This window comes from Gavialis gangeticus, unplaced genomic scaffold (genome assembly GCF_001723915.1).
Source record: "Gavialis gangeticus isolate Ggan-Ray unplaced genomic scaffold, GavGan_comp1, whole genome shotgun sequence".
Classification (NCBI taxonomy): domain Eukaryota; kingdom Metazoa; phylum Chordata; order Crocodylia; family Gavialidae; genus Gavialis; species Gavialis gangeticus.
In genome coordinates, this window is record NW_017728980.1 from 1,439,236 (window position 1) to 1,450,783 (window position 11,548).

Consider the following 11,548-nt stretch of genomic DNA (forward strand, 5'->3'; position numbering starts at 1 on the left):
TCCAAATTAGGGCCCAGTTCTACCAGAGGAGCAGCTCATTTTCCCTTGAAAATGAAATGAAATCTTGAATTCTGCATCTTCTCATAGGAATGCCTGAGCATTACTCCAGGTCCTGGTTTAAGCTAAGCCCTACTAAAACTCACTCTGGCTTAGTTTTCTAAATGGTTCCTGAACTTGAAGGTGAAAGAAGCTCATTGCAAGTCACTCAAATTTTCCTACACACCTTCCCCAGCCATGTATTGATTAGCTCACAGAGGAGGTTGGGGCATTTCTCAGTGAATGTGAAATTGCTTTAGAATGACAGAAGTAGTAACAAATGCATCCAACTCCCAGGACCACCACTTAGGTTTTCTTTCTCTAATTTAAAGTCTGTTCACTGATTTCTGGTTTACTTTTTTTTAAGCCAGTTGTAAGCTGGTGTCTGGGGTGAATATGAAATCCAGATTCCACTGCTGGGCCATAGGGAGGTCTGTTGAACAGTAAGCAGAGAGCAAAGGGGCTCTCATTAACCTAACGAGAGGGCCTGCAGAACTGCTGGTACAGTCAGAGTCTTAAGGTGACTATTTAGGAGCCACTGACCTAGCAAGAATATCGGCTGGTTCTGCAGTATGGCAGCCCATGTCAGAACTGCTCAAAACATCCCTCTCTTCAGGAGTGTAGCCTGGCTATGCTTAGATTAGGAGGGTCAAGGCTGCAACATAAGTGGTAAATCTTGTCCTGCAGTCTCTGCTTTCCCCCTTCAGTCCAGAAAACTCAGGAATTTCTGGCATTTGAGCCCCTACCTTTCTCTTGTTCCCGATGGAGGAGGTCTGGGGTCATAGGGGGGGATGATGTGTGGGGAATATGCACCGTCAACTTGTCCTGCTGCTGTGCTCATAGATTCATAGTTTGTAAGGCCAGAAGGGACCTCAGAAGTTCATCAGTTCCAGCCCCCTGCACCAAGCAGGAAAGATAACTGGGGGTCAGGTGACCCCAGCAAGGTGACTGTCCTGTCTCCTCTTGAAGATTTCCAGGGTAGGTGACTGCACCAGCTCTGGAGGGAGCTTATTCCACAGTCTGGACACCCTGACTATGAAGAAGTCTTTCCTAATGTTGAGCCTGAATCGGTCTTCCAGGAGTTTGTGGCCATTACTCCCGCTTTTCCCCTCGGGTGCCCTGGTGAACAGTTGTTCACCGAGCCCTTGATGTCCTCCCCTAGTGTAATGGTAAACTGCTACCAGGTCCCCTCTCAGCTTTCTTTTCTTCAGGCTGAAGAGTCCCAGTCCCTCAGCCTTTCCTCGTATGACTTGCCTTTTAAGACTGATCATACAGGTGGTCTTCTTTGGACTCTCTCAAGCTTGTCCATGTCCTTGTTAAAGCCCAGAACTGGATGCAGTACTCCAGCTGTGGTCTCACTAGTGCCGAGTAGAGAATTAGTGAGCCATGCTAATTAAAAGTGCCCAGTTGTCACGCGTACCAGTGTCCCCATGCTGAAAAAATGGGAGCAGGGTGCTTTGAACTAAAGCTCACTTGACGTTCCACAAGCTTTAGTTCAAAGTGCCCTGCTGCCATTTTCCTGTGCAGGAATGCTTATGCACGTGACACTAGAGTCTGCTGGAGTGTGTTAATTTCCTCCTTCCAGCAAACTGGATCTGCTTGCGTCGGAGTAGGCTCCGTCCATGTGTATAGGAGCCCTAAGTGGTGGCTTCATGGCTGATGGGACCAGGCGTTGGGAGCTGAAGGCCCCCCCCCCCCAAAGCTAGTGGAATGCAAGGGCTCCCCCCCAGCTCTGCAATCCCAGCAGGGCCTCTGCTCTTTCTGCAGACGCCTCGACTCCCAGTGCTGTGCGCAGCTGAGCATTAGCCTAGTCTGAACAGTGCCAGGTGAGAGACTTAAGCAGTAGCCCTGAGCACAGCTGGATGCAGCCAGGGATGGCAACAAAGGGCTGAGTGGAAATGGGAGCTTGGCTTCAGGTTTGGACTCGGGAAGCAGCAGAGCAGCTACCCAGGCGGGGAGCAGCTGAGGCCCTGTGCCATGGGGAGGGAGAGAGCAGGCCCGGCATGGCTACATGGGGCACATCAGGTGAAAAGTGCTGGGCGGGAGTTGCACAATGGGGGCCATGCTGGAGACTGGAGACTCCTTGCAGTCTGGACGACTGGGAGCAGCAGTTCTGCAAATGCAGCCAGTTGCTGCTGGGCTCCTGTCCTGAGGTGCCTGACACAGGGTCCCACCCTGCAGACTGTCGGGCACCAATGCTCCCTCCAGGTGCTGGGACAGGCCAGCAGGAGCAGCCACCTTGGTGCTGGAGCTGGAGCTCAAAAGCTAGCAGTTGCCTGTTTCTTGGCAGATGTTTCTAGCGCTGTCAGGCATCCTGACCTGGGCTGCCCTTTGCGCCCGGGCTGGGTGGGACCAAGGGTCTTTCCACGGGCCGGACAAAATCCCTTCATAAGCCATATTTTGCCCACCCCTGCTGTAATCCCATTCTGCTACTGTAACCTCTCTCCACCCCATCTCTTGCACAACTGGTCTTTTCACCTCCAGGGTTTCCTATGAGTGTTTTTTACCAGGAAACACCCAAGCTCAATCTATCTTGAAGGAAAAATGAGCTTGTACAGCCCATCAGCTGGGTGTGTATCCATGTCTTTTGGGACTTGGCTTTGTTTTCCTTTTGGCACATCTGTTTTTTGTTCAGCACCTTTGTATTTATCCTTCTAATTGGTGACCATTTGAGAGCCCTTCCCTTGGAGACAGACCAGGCTGCTGCTGTCAGAGCTGCTGGAAAGCAAGTGTGAAAAAAATACTTTCACTGGCGTGTTCCATTCCACCCTTAACTGGAATCATTCCTTCTGATATTTTATCAGCTGATTACTTTTAGCATCTGCAGCTGCATGAGCCTTTCTTGCTGCAAAGAAGCAATATGAGCTCTAGGGTATGAAGTTTTCCTTTGATTTTTATGCCAATTCACCTACTTCTTTAGAGGTAACTTCTGAAACCTATTAGCATGATGCTGATTAAAAGTGAGAAACAATTTATCAGTGACAGAGGGAGGTAACTTTGATTTAATCTCTGATTATAATACAGAAAACATGTTTATTTCCAGAGATAAAAACCACAGTGATATACCCTGCCACAGAGAAACACCTTCAGAAATATCTGCGCCAAGAAGTGCATCTCATCCGCGAGACTGGGGAGGATTACAAAAACATTACGCTGCCGTTTATCCAGTCTCAGAGCTTCAGCATCCAGGTATGGTTACTCATCCTTAATGCATCTCAGTCTCTTCTAGAGCAGGAGTTTCAAGCATGCAGCCTGTAGAGCAGTGTCCCCTGGCCTGTGTAACTCCTGGAGGGCTTGGGATTTCAGTGGCAGCCAGTATTAACCCCTTCTGATCCCTGAGCCAGTGCAGCAGCAAAGGTAACTGCCTGGGTTAATGCAACCATTGTTCCACCCTGCTACCAGAATCTCAGGTATGGATCCCCACTGAAGACTTTCATCAGCAGTGAGGTAATCAGCAATGTTAACGCCTGCAGTACCCTGAGCCAACACAGTCTCTCAAGCATCTGTGCGTGTTAATGCGGCCGTTGTTCCCCCACCCCGTGGCCAGAGGTGCATCCTAGCTGGGCCCACAAGGAGCCCTCCAGTCCCAATACCGCATGTGGGACCAAATGAATTTGACACCCCGATCTACATTTCACTGTTCCATCTGGACTGAGAGGTAAAAAGAGACTTTTTTGACAGTGGCCTAGCACCCTAAGCTTTGTGTTGTGTGAAAGTGGCTGTTGCATTTAAACAGGCTTGGAGCAGCTGGCTTTAACAGAGGAAGAAATTTGGTACCCGCAGGAGTTTGAAGTGCAGGTTTTCTGCTCTTCAAACATTGGAAAATCCAACCAGTCCAAACAAAAAAATAAGTAGGGTGTTCCTGCTGTGGTAGTTGTCTCTGATTTGAAGAGAGAGAGGTAGATTGCCCTGTTATTCTAAAGTCAGACAGGTGGCAGGGTAGGGTTGCGCTTTAGATTAGCTAAAAAGGTGCAAATCTACCCTGCCTTCTGTCTAATGAAATTTATGTATATGCACAGCCACTCACCCCTCTCCCAACAACCTCTCTTCTTTCTTTCCATGTTCCTAACTGTGCTGAAAGGATCATGTAGAGTTGTCTAAAACTGCAGTTACAGGGAGATTAAGTTAATGTTACAGCTGTTCCATCATGTTTGTCCAGCCAACCAGAAAACAAAAGATTGTTAACCAAGAAATCTATACGAAGCTCTGGGTTTTCAGGAGCTTTAGGTACAGAAGCAGGGCTCTGGCACTCTGCCATCTTCCTCACCTTGTACTGCTTATTCATGGGGAGTTCTCTCATATCAGATGGCCTTCATCAAAAGTTTAAATCCAAGTGTTCTCAGCTTCAGTAAACTGACTTATCTGCCTCTGTGCACTTCCTCCCACTCTTCCTGACTCAGTTGTTTCCTAGTTCTTGTCCTGCATCTCTAATCACTCCCGCTTATTGTTTTTTGTGTTTTCCATATCACTCATAGTTTTCACAGCCTGTAGGCCCTCTTTGGCCCCTTCCTCTTTTTCCTCTGTACCTTCTTCCTGAGCAGCCTTGTTCACAAACATCAATTCAGTGATAGCCCTGGCACATCATGCACAGACTATGGGGCCAGGGACCCAGGTGCCCTGTATGCACGAGGGTAGCACAGGCAGCAGTGCAGGGTTGTGCCCCTCGCTGCTGCCCCCTCCTGCAAGGGAAGTGTGGCCAAGGCAGCGTGGAGCTCAGAGAGGCAGGCAGCTTTCGTGCACCTCTCTGCCACACCGGGTTTCACACGCTGCTCTGCAGAAGTGGCGGGGAGGGCAGCATGATGGGAAACATCACCAGCACCTGCTGCCTCCCCAGGGGCCAGGGCCGGGCATGTTTGCTGAGTATGGCACACAAGGCCATTTGCAGCCTCGTGGCTGCAGCTGACCCAGGCTCTGAGGTAGCTGCTGCCAGCCATGGTACCTGCTTGCAGCCTCCCAGCCACCAGTTAGAAGCAGCCTGGGCTCCTAGCTAGCAGCAGCTGCCTAGAGCCCAGGCTGGCAGTATCGTGCTGAGCAAACTGGCCTTATGTGCCATGTTTGGCGGACATGCCGGGGGTTGCTGACCCCTGATCTTAGAACCTCACACTCAGGTTATGTGTAATTTCTGATTCTTCCTGCATAAGATTAAGGAATAGCCTTTGTCATCCATGCAGACAGCTAGAAATCCTTGGTGAGGCTTCCTCCTTTTGCATCTCAGTTACAGAGCACCCTCCTCTCAGGTGCTGACAAAGCCAGTCTCTTGCCCAAGTCTCTATCCATCCAAAATACTGCTGTAATATCAATTTTCTTTAGTCATTGCCTTTGCCCTGTCATTCCTTCCTTTGCCTTTATCCACTGGCTTTCCCATTCTCCATCATACCAAATACAAACACCTTGCCTTGGCTTCCAAAGCCGTTTCCCAGCCTGTCCCCATCTATCTATCGCTTCTTATCGCTCAAGAGAGACTCACGTCTTTGCCAGTAATACCAGCCTTCATTTTCTGTTCAGTGAATTTTCAAACAAGGTTTTCATGCCGTCTCCCATGCTGCCCTTCAGACATGGCAGGGGCTCTTTGGAAACATATGAAGGGCCACTTTGTTGTCCTCTTCCAAGTCCCTCATTAAGTCTTCCTTTCCTGGGGTGCCTCTCAAAAATACTTCACTGCTAGTCCTGCTGATCAGTTTTGTCTTATTGGTACACCCATTTGTCTGTATTTACCTGTTACTTGTCTTCCACTCAGCTTGCAGGCTCTTTGGGGTAGGAATAGTCCATGTTCAAAGTTTGTATGGTTTGTAGTATGATTGGGGTCTTAATCCATGACTGGAACAGATTGAACTACCATACAGATAAGTTCTCTACAGTTTGTTGCCAGGATCTTTTAGATGAGCCCATAAGCAGCACCTGCAAGCTCTGGCTGGATGCTGTGACCTCGCAAAGCTTTCATTATGAAAATCTGGGCTTGCTGTAATGACTTGTCCAGGTCTCTGCGCAGACCTCCTGTTGGACAGCTTGCCCCATACTGTGTTCCTGTTGCCCTCCACACCGCGTGGGAGAGGGGCTGCTGCATGCTAGTGGTATAATTTCTGTAAAGTTTTTTCAATCCTTCAGCAAGAAAGATGTGATACAATTATGATTCCTCTCATTTCTAAGTTGCTTCAGTTTCTAATTTGCAATTTGAATATTCCATATGGAAAACTCTCCTGGACTGGGAGATAGTCACTAAAGAAGATGACTGCTGTCCTGATTGTCCGTAAACCCTCTGTTTTGGATGGTTTTGGTTTCGCCAAAATTGTATTAGACTTCTTTTGCCAGGGGGAGTGGATTTGTCTCCTTTCTTATGTGCCAGCTGACTGAACAACTCCACTCATTGTCATATTTCCCTGCTTTGCAGGGTAGGGAATATTTCTCTTGTCTGTTGGGACCAAGTCTTGCACAAAAGGAGGAGCAAAATTATTCAGAAAATATAATGTTGACTCAATAATTCAGTTAATGTTTCCATAGATTGGTACACAGCACATTAGAAATGATTATTATTGACGTGGCTAATCTGTACATCAACTGTTATAAAAATTAAAACTGGCGCACAATTCAAACGGTTCCCAGCCCTCTTCACTGTTGTTTGCTACAGTTCCACGTGCTCTGTTTCATGGTGTTGCCTCTGGACCCTGATAAGGGTGGTTCCTGTCGATCCTTGATAAGGGTGGTGCATGTTCTTTTGTGTGACTGGAGCTGAGGCTTTCCTGAGGCAGTTAAAACTAACATGTGTTTCTTGAAGGTGCTTCTGCCCCATTGCAATATCAGAGCTCTAGTACTGATGTACTTATTACTCAGAGCAGCCAAGAGCATTTGCCTCCACTTATCTGCTGCCCAAGGCAGTGCTGAAGCAGTTAAGGATGGAGTTTGCTGTTTGTTTTTCTGATTGCTCAACATGTTTTCTGCATCTAGTGATGGAGGCCACTTTGCAGGCTGCAGTCTGCTTTCAATTACTCCCCACACTTGTATCCTTTTATTTGCTCCATTTTTTGTCGCTCTCCTGCCAGCAGTCAGGCTACAGCACCAATAACTTACAACAGGCACTTATTAGCTGTGAAAAAGCAAAAATAGTATTTGCCTTAGAAAATGACAGCAGCCTACTCAAACATTTTTTTTCACGTCTTTGCTCTGAAGACTATAGGGCTCGTGGTCCTGGCAGCTTCCTCTGCAAGTTACTAGAATAGCCCTCTCTGTGTATTTCAGTATGCAACTCTGTGTGGCCTGCTAGAGTTTGTAGTCATCCGCCTAGGAAAGCATATTAACAAAGGCCATCAGAGGTGTCTGTTTTGGGTAAGCTAGGAGACATCCACCAGCAAAGTCTTCTGATATACCCAACCCCTCTGAGCTTTGATGTTCTAGTCCCTCTTTCTCTGTTTCCTCGTCTTGAAATCAGTAGAGCAGAAGGGAGGGAAGGGTGAAGAAAACCTTAATGTCCATCTTGCAAATGACACCCTGTTCTCTACCTCAGTCTCGATCCTTTCAGACAGAAGGTTCTTTAATTTAAAAGCATGTAGGATTCCCCTGTTGTAGAAGGTAAGGTAGATTTGCAGCTTACAGACTAACCAAAATAAATAGCTAAATGGATGCATCTATACAGATATATTTATTAGATATACACACACCTTGCCTTTTACTTGACTTCAGACTAATACGGCTAAGTACAGTTCCTTTCTAGGTCAGGTGGAACCATCCTGGTTCCAAATACGGTAGGACATTGACTGGGAGGAAATATTTGAGGTTTCAAAGTGATAGAAACAAGTCTTGAAATGGGACAGAGAAATGGGACAGGAGGTAAAGCACCTTCTACTTGAAGTTAATCGCCAGAGTCTCCCAGGAAATATTTGCAGCAACTTATTTGAAACCTAAGCCAGTGGTATTCCTAAAATTGAGGCCTTTAAATTCTTTGGGATGTCATTTTGGACATCAGTGATGGGGAACTGATCTAGCTTCCCTTGACAGCTTAGAAACCTTTCTAGGTTTCTAAGTAAAAGGCTCCAAATATAACAAAATCCTTTGCTCTTCATCTGAGGCTCTGGGAGATTTATAAGCTTGAACCCAGGAAGCTTTACCAGGAGAACATAGTGTAGTGGTGTGAAAAGGTACCTTAGAAAGCCCCCCAGCAAGCAGGCAGCACTCTGTTCTGTCCTCAGTTCTGCAATGCACGTGAGCAGTACCCAGCTTGCTCTAAAGGCAGTGTTGCTTGACACTTATAGTGGGAAGGGCCCAGTATCTGAAGGCCAATGTCTTCTGTCATGCTGATTTATCAGCAGTGAAAGGGCTTGATCTAATAGGTCTGTCTCACCATTGCATCAGAGTACTGTAGGCAGGTGGCAGAGTGATTGAAAGAGCATAGTGCAACAGCAGGATAGGACTGGCTCGCCACTGCTCTAACCTACAGCGTGGCTGTTAGAACTGGTGACTGGGGGTTGTTGAGATTACTGGCTTCTGTAGTCAGGTCTGCCATTGACTTGCTGTGGTTAAAGCAGGTTGGAGGGTCCAGACTAGAGTGCTTTGCCTATGTGGTGCTGACTTCTCAGTTCCTCCTTTTATAAAGTGCAGGCAGTGCCTTGATTTCTGCTTAGAAGATGGCTGAGGGGTTAAGCTGTGAACATAATGCACACTCTTATTCACAGTATATGCAAAATGCCTTACCTGTCTATGAAGGTGGGACAATCTACCTCACATTTACTGCTAGGGAAGAGCAGGTACCTAGGTCTCAGTTGCAGAGCTAGCTGTAAAGTTACTCTCTGGCTTGCCTAGAGATAACCTCTTCATGTCCCCGTGCCCTATCAGGTGGTCTATAATCCTGTCTGAAAGGCATTTTAAGACCTAAGTTATCATCTCTTCTGGTATCTGAGATGTGTCCTTGGGAAATAAAAAAAAAAAAAAAGACATGGGTGCCCTGACATAGCTGTGGAGAAACTTTTTGCAAATGCACTCAGAATATTTTGACCGTGGAATTAACCCCTTGGCTTATTGAGGTGCAGTTTGCCTGCCAGAGCTCAGGTAGGTGCCATTCTGTCTCGACATGCTAAATTTCCTGTGACTGCTGAGTGGTAGTTAACTGTTAGTCCAAAGTTAGGCAGAAGGCAGGGCAGGGTGGCACCTTAGAGACTAACTGGTTCAGAGAGATATGAGTTTTCATAGGCAACAACCACTTCATCAGATGCTGACAGAGTTGTCAGATGCTGTTGCCTATGAAAGCTCATGCCTCTCATGTCAGTTATTCTCTAAGGTGCCATCCTGCCATACATTCTGCCTGTAGCTTTAGAGGGCCTAAAACAGTGGTGGGCCCCTGTGTCTTTACCTATTTCTGCTCCCGAGAGTAGAGTCCCATTGTGTGCAACTGTCCAGTGCTGTGATGAGCCCAGTGTCCCAGTTTCCATCCATTTAAAGCTCCTGGGCCCAGTGTCCATCCATTTAAAGCTCTTTTTCCATGTTAAGTTTTATGAAAGGTGTCAAGTACAAGCAAAACCACTGGAGTGATTTAGCAAGTCACCCAGAGGAAATGTCCAAGTGCCAGACTGCAAAGGTCCTTAAAGTGGAATGAATGGGAATGGATGCAGCATAAAACATTGATCACAGGTTCCCCATGTTAAGGGAGTCTGCTCTTCCCCATGAAACTAGCTCTACTTATCGCATGGCTGCTTCACATGAAGGAAGACAGAATGGGTTACAACTGTTTGATTGAGTCTGTGAACAAACTTGTTTAAAGCTAGGGCTTATGCACTTTGGCTGGTTGCAGATGTTTAAAACAAACAAACCCAAAACGCTCTTTACTGGAAGAAGCAGCACATTACTTCAGCCTGGCTCTGGAGCATCTGTAAAGCTCAGTTGCTTCAGCAGGGCTTTTTGACACTTTTAGGTAAAGCTGATTCAATCAACTATTAGATAAAAGCACCAACAAACCCCTGCTAAAGCACCAGATCTGTCAGGTGAACTGGGTTGAAGTAGCATGCTGCCTGTTCTGGGCACGTGCGTCAGCGCAATAACATGCCGAGTTTAATGTAAAACACTGTTGTGGGGGGGTATGCCTGCAAGCACCCTTGATTGTTTTTAACCTGGTTATCAGATAACTTTGGATAGCTAGACTGGCAAGAGCCAGCCATGTTGTACCACGTGATATGTTTCCTGGTGACTGGCAGTCTTGTTAATAGTAATTTATGTTGAGGTGTACTCAAGTTATATTCAGAAGTCCCACTGTTACAAAGACCGTAGTCAGATTTAATACCTTTGGGGAGCTTGCTACCCAGCCTTATTGAACAGCCACGTTTCAGCAGTGTCTGTTTCATAGGACAGAAGGGTCCTGCCAGGGATAATTCTTTATGGATTCTGTTACACCTGAATGTAGCAACTGCTGTACTGGATTAGACCATCTAATTTCAATATCCCATCTCCAGCTGTGGCCAATACTTAGCACATCAAAGGAAAGAAAAATTCTCTCTTAATTCAGCCAGCCAATTGTGCAGTGTTATAAATGGGGTCAGGAAGGTATTTTTCACCTGTGATGATCACGATACTCTGGAGCATAATATTTGATTATTTTACAGATAATTGACTGCAAATGTTGCTGACCATAAAATAATTTAGCTCTTTATAAATCCAAGTATAGTTCCTGTATTTTCCACTAGTGGTAGATTGGAAGTAATTTAAGAGGTTAGTGTAAAGGTGCAGTATTTTGGCTTTTTGCTGCTTTTAATGATTGGGTTTTTCTCTTTCAGTGGGTATATAATATCCTGGAGAAGAAGGCTGAGGCTGATCGGGTAATCCATGAAAACCCTGATCCTTGCAATGGCTTTGTTCTCATTCCAGATTTTAAATGGAATCAAAAACAGGTTGGTTAGCCACTCACTTGATTCTTTGTCTTAAAGTGACACCACTTACTTTAAAGTAACATGAAAGAAGTAATATTTTTACATTAATAACAACTCTTGAGACACTTACAACCAAAAGTTTGAAAAATTGGATTAACCTTTTTCCCCATGAGCACTCAGTTTGGGTACACACCATTAACACAGTGTAACACTTCTTACAGTTTATTAAGCATGGACACAGCAGACGCACTGGTTGGTTCCAATTTTGTTAGTGACTTACTAGCCAAGTTTATTTTCTAGCTTTCCTACCTTGGTGCTGATACTGCCAGGTCATGTTTAAAACCAGACAAAATTACGTGTTTGTCCTGGACGAATTTCTGTTGTTTTAAATTTTTGTAAAACTTCATTTTTGTAAACCTAAAACTTTTAGGCATAAATCAAACACACTGTCCTTTTTAATTGACCCAATTAATTTTCCTTCTCCTTCAAATGTTTAACTGTGCATCACTTGCCTTAAAGTTGTCATCATAATATTATCACCTTGTAGGTAGCTTGCTTAACCCTTTACTAGAGTGGCTGCCCTTTTTTCATATTCGGAAGTCCATAGATTTTCATCTGGTCTGTAATACTATATTTAGGAGAGTTTTTTTTTTTTTTAATAGCATTCC

The 11,548-nt window shown here is 45.8% G+C and overlaps 1 protein-coding gene across 1 annotated transcript in view; it reads left to right on the top strand.

The window, feature by feature from the left end:
- Nucleotides 1-11,548, top strand: part of DCPS (decapping enzyme, scavenger) — a 94,537-nt gene that overhangs the window by 58,309 nt on the left and 24,680 nt on the right. The window contains exons 3-4 of the mRNA XM_019509019.1: nt 3,080-3,225; nt 10,788-10,901. Coding sequence (XP_019364564.1) covers nt 3,080-3,225; nt 10,788-10,901 — 260 coding nt within the window. The remainder of the gene's footprint in view (nt 1-3,079; nt 3,226-10,787; nt 10,902-11,548) is intronic.